The 18,620-nt window shown below is 37.1% G+C and overlaps 1 protein-coding gene across 3 annotated transcripts in view; it reads right to left on the bottom strand.

The window, feature by feature from the left end:
- Positions 1 to 18,620, bottom strand: part of ube2f (ubiquitin-conjugating enzyme E2F (putative)) — a 54,740-nt gene that overhangs the window by 14,290 nt on the left and 21,830 nt on the right. Inside the window, exons 8-11 of one of the 3 annotated variants that reach the window (XM_026144148.2) lie at positions 14,832 to 14,902; positions 14,473 to 14,530; positions 2,844 to 2,876; positions 1,749 to 1,811 (exon numbers count right to left, since the gene is read on the bottom strand). In XM_026144148.2, the coding sequence (XP_025999933.1) occupies positions 1,749 to 1,811; positions 2,844 to 2,876; positions 14,473 to 14,530; positions 14,832 to 14,902 (225 nt within the window). Of the gene's footprint in view, positions 1 to 1,748; positions 1,812 to 2,843; positions 2,877 to 8,946; positions 11,133 to 11,960; positions 13,707 to 14,472; positions 14,531 to 14,831; positions 14,903 to 18,620 lie in introns of those variants that run through there. The other 2 variants (XM_080291200.1, XM_026144149.2) reach the window with 2 other exon arrangements.

The following is an 18,620-nucleotide window of genomic DNA, read 5'->3' as shown; positions in this document are numbered from 1 at the left end:
CAGAGGAGGTCTGGAACTCTGCAGCCATTAAGGCAGCAGAGCATATAATGTTTTTAGAGGGGTATATTGAACGAATTCATCAGCTACATCATGTTAGATATTTGTCATAGAAAACCGGAAGTTAAGAGACAAAGAAAGAAGGCTTTCATGAACCAGTAAACCACACTCACATGACAGATTAAGTCTATACATGGTTTACAGGCGTTTGTTTCCACCTATTTAGTCAGTTAATAAAGATCCAGTGGATGCTTGACAAAACACAGCAGTCAATAAATGAACTATTTGCATGCAAATTTACCTGCAACAGCCTAACAGCTGCAACTTCTGCCACAAACACTTTTTAAACCCTCAGCCTTTTAAAACCCCACGCACAGTCAAACCTGCATATCTAATGGGGGCTCACATGGCAACCATCATCACACACTGTTGGATACACTCCAGTGAACACGGGAAACTGTACGTACACAGGGCAGAAGGTCAGTGATGTACTTCAAAATGCTTTCAGCTTGCCCCTACTGAGCCTTATAATTATTTCAACAGTCAGCAGACTCCCTGCAGATGTTGGCCAGAAATCTATGAATTAAACTTATGTGACCAAAATACTCAAATGATCAGTTTTAACAGTTTTGACACTAAATCGCAGGTAACTGATGGCCAAGTTAAACATAGATGGAAGGGAAGTAAGGCGACGCAGCGGGAATAATAATTTAAAGATTAATCAGCCAGGATAAACATATTTTTTCAGGGATCTTGTGTGTATATATTTATTTATTTATTCTCTATTGGGATTCCACTGTTCTCATGTTAGCTCAAAGCTTACCCAATATGCAAAAAGCCCAGTAAATCCCTGGCACTTACCAATATAAGCTTGACTAAATATATTAAAGTTATAGTCAGAATACATAATTAGCTTACAAACCATCAGGGTAGTGAAGCATATATAAACCCAGACATCCAGTTTGATGGTGTGTTATTTGACTTACAAATGGCAGAGCGTGCTTCAGAGGCAGTGTATTCAGTAGTCTTGCACAAAAACACCATATGCACCTGCTCTGTACAGACAGTTCTGGAGTCATAACGTCACTGTCTGCTCAAAAAGGTTGCCGTGTGCTCTTTGTCTTCAGCCCACCATACCAGATTAAAGCACACCGAGTTACCACATAATCCAGCTACAAAAGCAATGGTTTGCACAGAGCACCTCTGGAACCTACAGCAGCAGAAATTTTGTTTCTAAATATAGCTTATATGCAGCAGGATATGCAGCAGTAAGAATCTCACTGTAATGATCGCAATGTGTGTATGTTTCTCCTCCAAGACACGTAGATCAATCTAGCGTACTGGGATTATCAACATCTACATATAACAATGCAACTATTATTTTTAGAACACACATCTACGAATTATATGTTATGTGTGGTAGCTGATCTCAAATGAATGGAGACATTGTTCACATTTTGTGTGCATTACGTGCAAACTTACATACATTTTCGTTAAACTAAACTGGAATGTGTTGTCATGCATATCAGTAAATAAGAGTAAATAAGCTTTTTTTGCCGTCTCATATATACAGAGATATAATGAAGATTTTAAAAAGGCAATGTGATAAATTAAAGTACAAAGTCTGTGTTTACATATGTGAGCGATAGCCACAGGCTAGTATTATGAGGACTACGAGCACATCTTGGATGCTGCAGATAATTAACAAGTGTGCCGAATTTATACCAGATGACCTGAACGACATGTCTCACCTTGTCTCTCAGATGATGTTCTGCTGCATCAATGTTCAGCGGGTCATCAAAGTTCAAAAGGTCCTGTGGAAGAGGCAAAGGAGGGGGTCATCATCGTTCGATGGATCAAACCACACACATCTTCAAAACTGGCATTTATTTCAGTATCAGCTACATGTGTTAATTCTGTAAACTTTGGTGTGGGAAATACAACCCACATTCACATTACTTCCTTTCTGTATTGACACCCTGAAAGCAGCAACTGTGATAAACAGAAAGAAAATTGAGCTAAAACAGACGCCTGAGAAGTGGTTTCCTTATAAAGTGGTAGGACTTAGGGCATGGCCACCGATATTTAAAGATGTTAGATGCTGTTTAGACATGTTCGAAATGTGATGAGGTTATTCAAGCTCACATTAAATGACTGGACTAAATATTCAAAATGCTTCAAGCTCCTTAATCTCTTCTTACTATGGCAGTAAATAACTTTTTAAAAGTTATTTTTATTTAATTTAAAAAAAAATAAAAAAAAAATAAAAAAAATCAGACATACTTAAAATTCACGTTTAGATTCACAAAATTAAACATTTAACATAATTCTGAAAGGACATTCAGATAACTATGTTTTTCCTCAATATAACCCTCAATTCGATTACTTATCAATTTCATTCATTTCCTAAAGAATTTATAATCAATTAGTCCTTATCTTTCCATATAAGACCTGGAACTAGGAGACATCCAGAGCCAGCTGGCCCAGGATCTCAATAAGTAATACGTAATCCAATTTTCCTGCTTTTATTCCCCATCAACTCAAAGCGTTCATCATGAGGAGAAAGATAATTTCTCTACGCTGCAGAAGCGGATAAAAAAAAAAAAACAAGGACCTTGTTTAATTTGATGTGAATTAAGAGTAATGTCATTAGTATAACCTACATACAGCGAGCAGCTTCAATAGTGTGAATGTCTTTGTGAAGGTTTACTCTCCAGTTAAGGGATTTAATTCAGGGAGGGCTTTAGGAAGCTCTTTCGTTGGATTTCCCCGATTTAGATGACGAAATTCTCCAATGAAACTGTGCATGTGTTCACGCGTTAGGTCATAAACTAGCAAAAACTTACAGTAAACAAGGAGTTCAATCCCCAGACCACATCCTAGAAGACAAAAACAAATGAAAGAACATTAACAAAAACACTACACTTACTACATTATATGCATACTATGAACATATTTATACTATGTTTTTAAAAACATTCTGATTTTTGACTTCTGATAATGAAGAAAAACATTTTTGTTTATTTATTAAATTCTATAAAAGCGAATGAAAGATGACGTACAAAACGACAGCACAAAAACATCTTATAAGTCTGGCAAACTTTTTGGCAAGCAGATGTCAGAGACTGATGAACAGCTCAACACAACATGTATAAGATCTATAACACAATGCAAAACTTTTATAAGAAGTCATTTTCTGCTGAAGTGCTCAAAACTAGCAGAGAACGTGAGAATTCCTCAATAGCTGACATCTAACAACACGTTTGTTGAATAAAACACTTAAAGGCCAGCCTTTCTTTGTTTTGGTGTAAGTGTATTTCCCCTATCTGAAAACACGTTAAAGATAAACTGTTTCCTTGACCAGAATGTCAAAAACAGCAAACATTTTTATACATAACCTGTTACATTAAACACATTTTTACACGTCTAGTAATTTCCTCAAAAGCAAAAAGATGTTTTTCAGTGCCGTCTCATGTTGGGATTATGCACAGTAAAAAGGTTGAAGGGTGATCTTCACCCACAATAGCTACAGTAAAGAAAAAAACAGACAGTTAGAAATGACAACAAATACATCAGAAGAAATTGTGAGAGACCAAAAAGACTAAATAATCTTCATTTCATTCACTTGCTAAATACAACTTGCAATACTGATCATTTTAAAGGATTACTTTGATTTAACTGAATGCTTTCAGAGGTTTCGTTTACCTTCATTCATGCCATAAGAAAATATTTTGTTAATTTACATAATTACATGAAGTTCTGAGTAATGATTATTTTAAAAGACAAACAACTAGCTTGTCTTTCAAAGTTCTGAAGGTGTGCACTGGATGCTTTGTGAGAAAAGTAAACACAAAGCCTTCTCGTTGTACAATGTTCATGATATTAAAACCAAAAGTTTTCTCTTCCAAATCATGGTGAGCTAAAACTAAATCCCTTCCAGCTTTTATTAAAGCCAGTCTAAAGTAAGAGATTATTTTTTACTTTGCTTTACTTTTTCTTAAAGCTGTAAGGCACTGCAGCCAGTGATATGCCCTTCTAAGCAGAAGAAAGTTTATGAGCAACAAGAAAAAGAAAGGGAAAAAGAAAAGTCAACACAAGCTCCGAGTGAACTAGAAGTTAGGTAGGTAAAAACCATTTTAGAGAAAACATCCGCAAAACACAGAAGGAAAAAATGTGAGGAAACTGGTTACCTGAAGAAAAACAAAAACAATGTTATTACCACTCCAATCAACCTAGAAGCAAAAAACTACACTCTACTGACTTACTTTACATACTTCACTGCAAGGACACCCCGGCAGCCCAGTGCTCAGAGCCACGAGTGTGAGCAGAAGTCAGCAAAAGTCAGTAAAAGAGAAAGGACGACTTTGAAAAGTGTCACGACGCCTTTCCAATCAACATTTCCAGAATTTTCTAAAAGCTATGGTGCACCTTAAAAACAAACATCGGATTTAAACTGTGAAACAAACATTGCTTTTTTTCTAATCCTTTAACAAAAAGAACCTCTGGCAGCATTTCTGATTAGTCAGCAAATAGTTTTGTTTGAAGTGAATTCATAAAACCACAAAGATGATTCTCAGTACTGGAACTACTGATATAGGACCTGACTATAAAGCACCTATTAGAAACACTTACATAGAATAAGTTGAAAATAAATACATGTAGGCACAATATTTCTGCTGAAATAAACCTTAAAGCAATGAAATATTGAATATGGCATGACTATATACAAATACACACAGCAAAGATATTTCACGTAGCAGTGTGTGGGCTGAAGTACAGAAGAGTGGTGACCAACAATCCTTTTGTTGTGTTTTCTTTTCACTTTTGTGAACCTGATGACACTTGCTGACGCACATCAACCCAAAGTCAACCACTCTCACACATATGATCACACTCACACCTACCTTTAGGTAAACAAACACAGGCCACGTTTTAACTTGAGCTGGGGTCACACAGAGAGACAGGCCAGGAATAGAAAGGGACAGCCACAAAAAACCTTAAACAATATGACTGTGAGCATCACTCGAAGCCTTTTATGTCCTTCATAAATCGTTCCACCAGATAATCAGTGAAAGGCTGTTTAAATGTTGCCATTTTTAATTATAATAGCTGTTCTAGCAACCACTTAGCTTTGGATATGCAAAGTACAATCGTAATTTGGACAGATTTAGAGCCAGTTTAAGGCCAAAGCAGTGTTGGGGGTTATTCATTACAAAGTTATGCATTTTACTATAATCATTTGTACTTTGGCATGTACGCTCTCTCCTCCTTAGCAGCTGGGCCAATATGAAACTTTGCACAGACATCATCACACATACAGCAATCATTAACATCTATGCTTTTAAATTTATTTTAAATCAGAATTCTCTTGATTTTTCTCTATTCTTATTAGTGCTGCCACGATTAGTCGACTAGTCACGAAAAATCGTCGACTATCAAAATCGTCGACGACTGATTTAATAGTCGACGCGTTGTTTGAAGCTTTATAAGATCACAAAAGACGCAGGAATAAGTAGTAGGATTTAACAGTGTAATAACGGACTGAAACAGAAGATGGCAGCACTGCATGTACAAGGATGCCAGCTGCCCGAAGAAGAAGTAGCTGTGTCCCAGAATTCATAGCGCGGCCCTGCTCAGTTTCCAACAATGGCGGCAGCTAGTTAGTCTTAATATTACTCTTATTATTCTTTCTGGGTCACAAAATAAACTCAGTTTATCAAGACACCACATATTTTCAAAAGCGCTCCGACGTTTTTGGAGACGTCTGTTACCCACTAGCTCGATAGCTAGCCGGGGGCTAGGCTCACTAGAGCCCGTGAGAACACCGGACCCCCGGCAAATCGTTTTCAAACCCACCGCCGTCTTTCACTTCTCAGGTTAAACATGATATATAAGTCACTTAGATAACTTAAAAATGTTATTATTTGGCTTTTTTCAGTATTTTATTTGTTCCTGAGTAAATCGGTTTGGCTGAGATTAAAGTTATAGTTTTTACACAGCTGAATAAACGTCAAGCAGACAGCTGATTATCAGAAATGTGAGATGCTCGAGAATTTACTCCGGTGTCCTTTTATATTTTAGATAGCAAGGAGTTTATTAAACTTCACCGAAACAATCTGCAAATTTCATTAAAATTTAATAAACTACCATCTTGTCTTTATTTTTACTTAGCACATACCTTAAACACTTAAAGCTGTAAGCTATTGATAGTTATATAAGAGCAGATGCATGTTGGTGCAATAAGCTGTACGCTGTACGTCCAATGGATGATGATCTGATTAGTCGACTAATCGCAAAAATAATCGGTGACTAGTCGACTATCAAAATAATCGTTTGTGGCAGCCCTAATTCTTATATTATGTTTTTGTCAATAACAAGCACTACTACTTACTGTATAATAGGTCTGACAGCTAAAGCTTGGGCAAAATCAGGAAATTGATCTCGACAATGATCCCAAACACAGCAGCAAACCTCTAACAGAATGGCTGCAAAAGAAAAGAATCGAGGTGTTGCAACAGCCCTGTCAAAGATCAGACCTCAAGTCGAGAGAAACCCTGTGGACTCAAACAATCATCTCAAGTTATTACTCTTAAAGTTCTACAAGTAGTCGAATTGTGGGATGTACTCGTTTTTTGCACACACACTTCTACTGCATTTTTGTGAAGCTTTGCGAAGTTTTTCACAGGACTGATTGTGTGAGAGTAGCCTCTAATTGTTCTGAACGGAGCCACAGGACTGTAACCCATATGTATTATGGGCTCATTCTAATAACATCTCCTGTCATTCAAAGTAAATTAACAGTCTGAGCAGCAACTATCAAAACCACCTTAGATGCAAATTAAAGTATAATAAATGCAAGTCTGCCACAAACTTTGGTAAATCCCATTTGTATGATTCATTCAAATACTCTTCTCAAAAAAAAATTACATTGTGTAAGGAATACATATGCAAAAATATATTTGTCCACGACTTGTTTTTTTTAACATTACGATAAAGAGAAAACCAATTATGTCCTCACACTGGATACAAAGTTGCTTTCTGTGCAGTGCCTTCTTATAATCAAAGTCATGGAAAAGAAAACGACAGAGGAACCGCGGCTGAAGTACTTTATCAAAGAGGTTTCAGAGTAAAGTGTTCTCCATTTCTCAGATTTTCAACATTTTAAGTTTCATTTTATAGAAATAAAAATGCTTTTTTAAAATCAGCACAGATTAGGATTTGTTTTATTTTTTATACTTTATACATTTCCACTGTGTTCTGGAAAGTAGTGCCAACAAGCAACATGAGATTAAAGTCGAATGTAACGTAATTGATTTGAGCTTCGGAGGAGGATTTGTGGGGTTCCATAGAAGTAATCAGAGGAAGGTAAATGAAAATAAGACTATGTGTGCATGTCCGCTACATCAACTGTGATTGTACACCAAACCACAACAAGAAAAACTGCTTATAACCACAGCATATACAGGCTGAGCAACTCATGAGCTCTATAACCTTAACAAATTGTGACAACATCTAAAATGTAATCAAAAACTGACTTAGGGATTTGGAAATTATTTCAATTCTACATTTATTAGAAAATAATACAAAAACTACATGCAAATTTAACCTTTTTAGTTTAACATTTTCTGTGTCTGTGAATTTACCATGGGTGTGTTATTCACTACCTTGTGTTGCTCACAGAGATTACTGTGAAAAAGAGTGTATACACCTGCGCAGCGCTAACAATTACATTTCTTTTTTTACAGCAGATGGTTAATCAATTGATTTGATCATGTGATTTAGAGCAGGACACAACTTAATGATGTTTTTCTACCACAGGATTACTGAGATATTGTGTGAAGAAAACTGTGGTTACAGGATATATGTTGATGATGAAATTACACTGTGTTGTTGAGGTAATGTTGGAGAAAATGTGAATGTTACAGGGGAGAAATGAATAAAGTTTGAGATATACTGTCCCTATCAGGTGCTGCTGACGACGCCCACAGCAGTGAAGATTGCTGAAAGAAACACTTGGATACATCAAGCGCACTATTAAAAGGTGACACACATCAAGGCCAGCTCGGAGTAAGTGGCAGGAAGACCGGGTACAAAGGGGGGGAGAGCCTCCAGGGCCCCTCGTCTCAATCCGGTGAAGAAACCAACTGAGCCACAGGTACTCATCAGAATGGCTGGGAATGTGCTGTGCACCTTCTTGAGCCTGTGGACCCTGAGTGGGATGACAGGAGCGCACTGGGACAGAGCAAACCACACCCAGTACCCGCATGGGTTTTCAACCAACTACTGGTGGCAGTTAATGAACACAACCGCTCGCATAAACAACGAGACCAATTGTTATGCTTGTGATGCCACTGACTACACATTCTTCTGGACTGTGGCCATATAGCATCACTGAGAGCGAGACAGTTTGTTTGGTTGCCTTAGCAACACATCCAGGAGTAAACGTACTTGGAACACTGCCAACTTTTCAACTCCTCTGAACCTGAATGGACGGTTGACTCACCAGTAGCTGGGAAGGTGAACTGCTCTGGTGGATTAGTCCTTTGTCCTCTGCAAGAAGGATGTAAACAGAGAAGCCTTTTGTCTACATTTACATCATGAACACTTGAGTTTTGAGCCAAGAAGATCAAAACACCTTGATCCAATTTCCTTTACAAAGCTTTTTCTGCGGTGACAACAGGACAGGAGAAGAGTTGTAAATGCAGATAATTCACCAGTTGACTCTAACCCCCACAGGATGCCTACAGTGAGAAGATTTGGGGGGTTGATAGGAGTCATAAAGAAGGGTGTTGACCAGGCTACAGCTTTGAAAGTTAGCTGAGAGCCACATGGACAGACAATAAAGTCAACTGATATGTTTGAATGCCTATGTCTGTATACAGTTGGATTGTAGTGACATATGATTTTTGAGAATGTTGATTCTTCTTGTTTGACTGTTGACATTCAGTTGTTTACTTGCAGAAATGCATGATGAATCGCACGACAGGAGTAGATGCACCACAAGGCTGGATAGCTTGGTTACTGTCTGGTCCTTGGTGGCATCTTCTTTTGAAAATATTAACTCCTGTTTTTGGACTGTTGACATTGATTTGCTTATGTATAGGATGCATTTTACCGTGTATAAGATCAATGCTAACTAAAATGATGTCTAATACATTTGTTAATTATGTACTTTTACAACAATATGAAATGACTGAAATGAATGACATGAGAGAAGCCTGTGTATAAATGACGCCTGCGCTGAAAATGTCAAGCAAGAGGTGCATTGCTAGAATATACTACACAGGAATAATTTGGAGCATAAAAATGACAAAACAGGAGGGAAATGTTAGAGTGAATTGTTAAATGTTGTCATTTTTATGCTTACCATTTCTACATTGTTTTAACTCTGTGATGAAAGGAATTCATTCTTTTGTCCCCCTCCCCAGCCTCTCGAGGTTCTGGGGGGGCTGTAGTGTTTTATTGCAGATACATCCTATCTGGAAGATCTGTTTCTTGTGATGTTGCTCCTGCTTTTATGACCCTTTGGTCAGCAGGAGGTCTCTCACACTCACACACACACACACACACACACACACAGATGTTCACACTAGGGCTGCTCAATTAATCGAATTTTAATCTAAATTATGATCTGGGCTTTCAACGATCATTAAAAATGACTGAGCCGATTATTAGCACCTCCCTCGTGCTTTACTCTCGTGCTGCTCCGTGTGGCAAATCGAGTGCACCTCTCTGCATTTCGAACTCGCGTCACAACAATTAAGAGGACCCGAGGGAAGCTCGGAAAGCTAAGCAGAAGTTATTTGGAGAGGAGAGTGACTGGCGTTGGTTGAAAAGGGAGGTAAAAAAAACCTTCAGTGGTGTGGAAACATTATGGGTTCGCGGAGTCAGACGTGGATCAAGTAGACATAGTGTGTAAACTTTGCCACAGTGTTGTAGCTGCTCCACAGAGCAACACTGCAAAGTTCACTAAACATAGATAAGATAAGATAAGATAAGATAACCTTTATTAGTCCCACACGTGGGAAATTTGTTTTGTCACAGCAGGAAGTGGACAGTGCAAAAGTTATGAGGCAAAAATTAGAATACAATAAGAATAAATACAGTACACAACTGTACAGAATAGAATAAAATAAAATACTATATACAGTAGAATAAAATAAAATAAATATACAATAAGATAAAAATAGAATACAAATACTATATACAACTGAGTAAAAATACAACGATGACAGAAAGTATTATTGCATATGTATGGATGTGTGTGCTTGATCAGTTAAAGTCTTTATTATGGAGTCTGACAGCAGTGGGGAGGAAAGACCTGCGAAATCTCTCCGTCCCACACCGTGGGTGCCGCAGTCTCCCACTGAAGGAGCTGCTCAGTGCTGTCACAGATGTTTACATTTTTCATTTATTTTTTATATTGTAAACATTTGCACTGTTATCAGTATTTGCACACTATTTTATATTATTTTTTGACAATCTTTAAAGTCATTATTCAATACATTGTTGTTGTTAAATAAATATCGTCGAATAATCGAGATCTCAATTTCCGTGAAAATAATCGTGATTATAATTTTTGCCATAATCGAGCAGCCCTAGTTCACACATATACATACAATGCCTTGTCTTAGAAACATGTGGGCGTTGCCTTGCTGTGATGTGCATTGTGTGAACTGCTTTCCCAATAAAAAGGCAGTGAGAGGAGGCCGTCATTGGGGTCATTTTCGTGGTAGACACCGACGAGGCCTCCCTTGCAAGTAAATCGATCGATCGCTGACTGTCTTGTTTTCTTCATGATGAATAAGTCTCTAAACCAGCGGGGCTTGTGGAAAAACTGACCCAACGTTTATTTTTTATCAAATGTGGAAAAAAATACCTGAAACATTTTTTAAAACCAACCACAGGTCATAAGTAACACGGCTGCATATGAAGAGGTAAAGAATGGAAAGTGTTCACTACTTTCTGGAATATTGAATTAGATATTCAAATTGTTAAGCAACATTAAAACTGCAAGTAATTCACTGACTGTGGTACCTAATCTAATTCAAGTTTTAGAAATTCAACAGAAATGCCTGGTTATAAGGGACAAAACCAATGTTGAATAGCCATGATCTCCAGGCCTTCAGGCAGCACTGCATTTACAATAAAGGGAAAAAAAAAAAAAGGAAAAGATGTGGTTGGTGAAATCACTCTGTGCGCTCAGAAACTCTTTTCAGGAATCCTGCTAACTATTTTCAGTGAACGACATTCACGGATTCAAGGTAATAACTCTACAAAGAAACAATGACAAGGATTTATTGGACCCAGCTCATTTAAGATTGTGGGAGTTAAAGATGTCCTGCTGTCCGCAAATCAACATTGGACATTTTTGGATCACAGCAGCGGTGGCCACCAGACTTTTACTGCCATAAAAGCAGCTAAAAAAAATAAAATAAAATAAAATAACGCACATTTTTTTCCAAAGTGTACATTGTTTCGTAGATGTTAAAAGTAGATTTGACACATTCTTTAATTCTTGTACAATCATGTTGTACACGGAAGAATAGTAGATAATTCAGTTCTTTTGTACAGTTATTTTTCTCCAAGTTATAAGCCTACATTTCTATAATTTCCCTTTATGAATCCTTAGTAGAAACCTGATTGCAGACACATAACAGTCATTGGACCCCATTATACATTTTCCCCCCTAACCGACTGTGACTGAGAGCATGCTAAATAATGTAACATCATTTATTCAATGCTCTGGGGATACTAAACCTGTAATGATGATCACCCAATAAAAGAAAACATAACCAGCCTGAGAGTTTCAACTATGTGAGACATATTGTACAAGGACAAATAGTATGAACAAAGTGTTTGTACAAGAATAAAGGAATGTGTCTTCTTTGAAGGAAGGTAAAGAATAAAAGCAATGTCTGCAAAAAACAAAACAAAAGGCAAAGGAAGGCAGCTAGTCTGGATTGACACACACACACACACACACACACACACACACACACACACACACACACACACACACACACACACACACACACACACACACACACACACACACACACACACACACACACACACACACACACACACACACACACACACACACACACACACACACACACAACCTAAAACAGGAATAAAGGGTAAGACAAATCCTGACAGTAACTTCCGACAAGCGCCTTTGCAGGAAACTCGAGGGTATTCAAAGAGGATTTAGTGAATGACCCTCTAAACTCGGAAATCCTGCACTGGAGGAAGAAAGCCCACCCAGTACTTCAAATGCATACATTTGCATATTTCTAAAGCTACAAGAGCATACCAATGCAGTTTGTGACAGCAATTTTTATATACTCTTGAATCTCTGCAGAGAAATCTTATTTAACGTAGAAAGTACAACTACATTATGTTTCAGTCCATAGTTTCTATCAGACATTATTTCAGACAATCTTGAATTGGGCTAGAGGAGGACGTCCTTGCTCGAGTCTTCAGTAACTCTTTCTTAAGAGATTAAAAAAAAAAAAAAAAAAATCTAAATTGAGTGAAGGGTGAAGCATGAAAAGTCAAGGCTTTCTTTTACATGCAGCTGAAAAGCTTTTTTATTGTGGAGTTTATCTTCCACGGCCCTGCAACACTTTATTGTGTCCTGAGAGAATGCCAAAGCTCTGAGCTGTATTTTTTCTGCCTCTTTGTTAGTTTAAGAAAGTGAAAGACACTGTGTGTCAAGGAGTGTGATGCTCGTGTGTCAAGGAGTGTGATGCTCGTGTCTTTTGTGTTTGAAATCATGTACAACCCCAACTCCTGTGTAAAGTAAATAAAAACAGAAAACAATCACTTGCAAAACTCATGAACCCATATTTTACTCCCAATAGAGCACAGAAAACATGTTTATGAAAAGATGGGCAGAGGTTCACCAGTCTGCAAGTCTGTAAAAACACAGTGTCTACAAATAGAAGAACAATTTCAGAATAACGATGCTCCACTTAAATTTGTGATGACTTTGAATATCTTATTATCTGCAGTACGTAACGCCTTCAAAAGAAATATCTGCGTGCAAACACGTGGTCTTCAGGCCCTCAGGCAGCACTGCATTAAAAACAGGCTTGATTCTGTCATGGAAATTACTGCCTGGGCTCAGGAACACGTCCAGGACACAGTTTACCGTGCAATCCACAAATGCAGGTTAAAGCTCTATGATACAAAGAAGGAGCCATGTGTGAACGTGATCCAGAAACACTACCATGTTCTCTGGGACAAGGCTTTTTAAAATGAACTGAAGAAAAGTGGAAAACTGTTCTGTGGTCAAGCGACTTGAAATTAATTGACGGCATCTGGCTTGCAGTTCAAAACTCTTGATCTTTGATGATATAGGGTGACATGGGTTTTAGAGGAACATATGCTCCCATTTATCTAAGCAAAACCTTACATATTCATACTCAGGATAATCAGCAAGAGGAAGCAGAACTGCGCATTACATCTATTACAACAACATGGCTTCACAGAAGAGTCTGGGCGATGAACTGGCCAACTTACATTCCAGACATTTTACCTTTTAAAAACATTTAGCTCGTCATGAAATGAAAAAAATAAAATTGGACAAGGACGACCAGGGACGGCTGAGCAGCAAGAATCCTCGCTCAGACGAGACTGCGTCAACCTCCTTCTCCCCAAAGTCTAGCAGCGCCCCTCCTCAGTTCCCAGATGTTTACAGACTGTTAAATAAAAAAAGACATGCTGGGTCCGTCCTAATGTTTGACGCACGATTCTCCCATAGAGTTCAAAATGACTTTATTTTTTTCTGAAAATGGGACATTATTTCAGTTTAAACATCTGATGTTTTCTACATTTCACTGCGAGTAAAATATGGGTTTTATGAGATTTGCAAATCACTGTATTTTGCTTTAATTTACATGTTACAGTGTCCACATTTCTTAAAAATTAGCATTGCATCAATATTTCCCTCCAAGGGTTCAGCACGATATAAGTTATATAGTTAGTTGAAATAGTCTTGAAAAAAATAATAGCATTAAGTTTAATTTTGATTCACATATAAATTAAGATATCTGTGCGCTTCATAGCAGGAACAGAGCAAAACAAAAGCTTTGGGTTTCAAACACGCTTGGCAGACTATGACCACCACATGTTGGTCTCTGACGGAGAAAATTGACCTGTTATCCAGATAGTTTGTTGAGTTTTGGGTACATTGCAATGGTATCAAAAGCTAAGGAGAGATTCATAAATATTATGATGTAGCAATTAGAAGGGTCCAAACTTTTTTTCATCATAGAGTCCAATTCTAGTAAGACTGCCGACATCAGCAAACTGCACCTTTCATCACACCTTTGAGCCACATCTTTGTAACGGGACTTGAATTGAACCCCTAGCCCACAGATAAAACACTGATGATGACCCCAAAGTTCAATTACACAGCAAAAACAAAGAAAAGGAAATTCTACTGAAGAAAAAGTTACACTTTACCTTTAATGTTCTAGTGGGGGCCCAGCCTGTGCCATCAATAGAGTGCTCCCGCAATAAGCTGCAGAAGAAAAAAGAGATACACAGCTAGAGTATCTGCAATACTGTAAACGCTTGCGCTTTATGTAAGATGCTTTGTGTGAGCTTTTTAATGCACAATGTTTTTTTTTTTACTGTAGACTACTAATTTTTTTTTGCATTTGCATGCATTGTCGAGGATTCTCAAAGAATGAGGGCTCAGAGAAATTATTTTTCAGTTTTGGTTTTCTATCAATTTCTAGGCTAAATAGAAAATGACAACATGAGATAAAATGTCACGCGCTAGGAAGAAGTAATATTGGGGAAGGGTACACACAATTTACCTCAAACAGATTTCTCCATTCTCCGTGATATTGGGATGCCATATTCTGGTCAGACATCTCACTTTAGGAGGCTGGAAACCAACAAACCAACAATTTAGGAAGAGACACATTTAAGTTATCTGATTATTTTAACATTATGTGATGTTTTAAAAGCAGTCCATTTCTACTTCCTATTAGTCTCCCAAGTTACCTGAGCATCACTTCATACACGCTCTAAACCAACTTAATTAATCAGACTAAATTTCATTAGATGACAGACAAGACTCAGACACAGAGAAATGTCCAAGAAAGAAAACCCTCAACCAGAAAATAAAAACAGAGGAATCATGTTAAATGAGTATTGTTTCTTTTTTGAATCGTGTTGTGCAAACAGCAGTTAAAAAGCAGAGCACACAAAACCCAGCAGAGTGTCCAAAAATGGTCTAGTCATCATTTCTGGGCAACGAGGATGCGTCTGAGCCTTTGGTGCACGTGCCTCGTATCCTGCTGTTTCTAGTAAAGCATTATTGACTTTTCTGACCTCTTTTCTTTGTTAGCAAATGTGACATAGGCCACTGTAAAAACAGTAAAATCATGTAATTAGAATTTTATTGTAGCTTTACAGGAGTGGTTTCAAAGATGGTGTTTGAATTAAGTAAGTAAAACCAAAGAAGACAGTAAGGAAGGTTTCTAGCTTAGAGCTCCCACTACTGCAGCATGATGAGAAAAAACATAGATAAATCGAATTTCCTGTGACACTATCGTCTACTTTTCAACTTCAGATGCACGTACTTATTCAACAAGACATTGTGGTGGTTTTTGTTTACCCTTATGAACAACGTTAACTGGGCAAAATAGATTTAAATACAGAGGACCTTCATATGAGAACAAGCCACCACCAGCTCTTCAGTCGATAACTGCATTTTAATCTTTCAAAAAACAATAAAAACCAATGTTAATTTCTAATAGTTTATGATGTGAATATTTATTATATTAGTAAATTATTGTATGTCACTTATCTGTTTCTCCTGCTAACCTGTTAATGTTATAGGGGAGGTGGCCTTATAAAACCTTATGGTCTTCCTAACCTCTCCTGCACAGTTGTTCTTATTTTTAAACTTGTTGTTGTTGTTGTTGTTAATAATAATAATAATAATAATAATAATAATATGTTGCTGTTGATTCTATTTCTGTCCAAAACAAAAACAAACTTTTTGCTAATCAGATTTTTTAAACGGCTTTAAGCTTCCCCATTCTGGACTTGATGGCTACTTTCTTTTTCCTATAATGCTATTTTTGTCTGGAGCCATTTTGTTATGAAAAAAAGAGTAATATACAGTAGCCCCCAGCAAGTCACAACACCCTATTTTCAAGTACAGCCAAAAAAGAAATATTTCTTATCGCACTTTTTATGACTAACAGCTTATTACAAAGAGATTGCACTCATAAATACTTGAAAATGAAGAAACGCTGTTGCATGACACACACTGTTCACTTCACCCCGATACGTCGGAGTGACTTGAGTGATAATTATAATTATGTCTTTGTAGAGTCATTCTGATGTCCTGATATCTACAAAACTTTATACCAGCAGCTATGTGATGTGGTTCTGATGAGAATTAAATTATATGGATTTAATTTCTCAAATTACTTGTTTCTATATCATGAAGTTAAGTCTTACACTGATGTCAATCCCATCTTGACATTTTGAGTACCTACATGTGACAACCAACTATTGCATTTGGAGACGACAAAGCTATTAAACATAAACAAGTATTGATACTTCACATCTAACAGGAACTGGATTACAATAAAGTGAGGGGGTATTTCTGGAACAAATCTAACAGTTATTGAAAATGCTTCTCTTTGCTTGTGTTGTAATACTGTTTAACTGGTCAGTAAGACTAGAAAAGCACAGTGCAACTGACTGTCCTTTAATGACTGACCATTAATTATGATTGTGTTTCAGTTAAAGTTTATCAATAGATCAACTAATGTAACATTTTAGGCCATTTGAAATTAGCAGATTATTTTTTACATTTAAAAACCTATAATCAAGAACTTCTTGTTCAACAGCAAGGTGAACATTTGTATCAGTTCAGATTAGAAAGAATTTGTTTTTAAAAAGACGTGAGTGTCAGTCTGATAATGAATAAACCCACTTATTATTCCCCTAACAGCTGACATTTTGAGTCGTAAAGTCGATCTGATTAACTGTTCATGGAAATTATTTTTCTTGGTGATTATTCAGGAAGGATCTGTCCATGAGCAAGATTTTACAGCTACACAGCTCATAAGAAAGCCTCGCTTCAGGTCAGAGATACATGTCAAAATTAAAAGCTTTTTTTTTCCCATGATTAACAGGTGTTTAGCCCTCAGCCGTAAAAGGCTGACAGAGTATTATAGTCAGCTTGCCGAGCGGGCGATGCGGACATGCAAGTTTGTCAACATGATAACTCAAGAATGAGCAACGTAGAAGTTTTGAAATTTATACTACTGATGTATAAAGATTTTATTTGAGAATTGTAATTTGCTCCATAAACAGCATGTATGAGTGTATTTATGTGTTCATTAATTCCGTCTCTAACCCCCGACTTTATTCTGGCTCTACCATGAGGAGAAAACCATATTTACAACCTGCGAGCACAGACTCACAGCTAACCTTACTAAGATACAGCAATTATTAATTTAGTGCATCATATCATTTGTAAAGATAGTTCAGTTTAACTGCTGGAGTCAAGCCAGTAATAAATGTAGGCATTTAAAAAAAACAAACAAAAAAAACAAAACAGTTTTGCATCTTAACAGTCGCCTAGTTTACCTCATATCTCCGTTTCCGTTCACAGTTTGTTCAATTACTCACTCACAGATCCCCATCTACTCCAGTTAACTCTGGTGTACCCCAGGGCTCTGTCCTGGGTCCTTTACCCTTTATTATCCATCTCCTACCCTTAGGTAATATTTTCAAGAAATATAACATCCAATTTCACTGCTATGCAGACGACACCCAGCTCTAGGGCTGCCACGATTAGTCGACTAGTCATGATAATGTCAATTATTAAAATCACTTAGATAACTGAAAAATGTTATTGTTTGGCTTTTTTTTAGTATTTTATTTGTTCCTGAGTAAATCTGTTTGGCTGAGATTAAAGTTATAGTTTTTACACAGCTGAATAAACGTCAAGCAGACAACTGATTATCAGAAGTGTGAGATACTCGAGAATTTACTCCAGTGTCCTTTTATATTTTAGTTAGCAAGGAGCAGACGGCTGAGTTTATTAAACTCCAACGAAACAATCTGCAAATGTCATTAAAATTTAATAAACTATCATCTTGTCTTTATTTTTAGTTAGCACAGACCTTAAACACTTAAAGCTGTAAGCTAATGATAGTTATATAAGAGCAGATGCTACTGGTGCAATAAGCTGTATGTTTTATGTCCAATGGATGATGATCTGATTAGCCGACTAATCGCAAAAATAATCGGTGACTAGTCGACGATCAAAATAATTGTTTGTGGCAGCCCTACCCAGCTCTACTTATCTTCCACACCCACAGCTACTCTCCCACCCACATCCATTTCTGATTGTTTAAGAGAAATCTCGATTTGGTTTACTCACAATTTTCTTAAACTTAATGGCAAAAAGCTCCCAGAATTTATTCTAACAGGAACCAAATCAAAACTTATTTTCATCTTCGTATTATTAACCGCCTTCGACCTTCACTCACTCCAAACAGTACTGCCATACTTGCCAATGCTCATCACATTTTGTTTAGATTACTGTACTTCTCTATGGTCTACCTCACAAA

The sequence above is a fragment of the Astatotilapia calliptera genome, chromosome 16 (assembly GCF_964374335.1).
Source record: "Astatotilapia calliptera chromosome 16, fAstCal68.1, whole genome shotgun sequence".
NCBI classification, from domain to species: domain Eukaryota; kingdom Metazoa; phylum Chordata; class Actinopteri; order Cichliformes; family Cichlidae; genus Astatotilapia; species Astatotilapia calliptera.
Note: the sequence above shows the minus strand (reverse complement) of the source record. Positions and strands in the feature narration are given on the sequence as shown.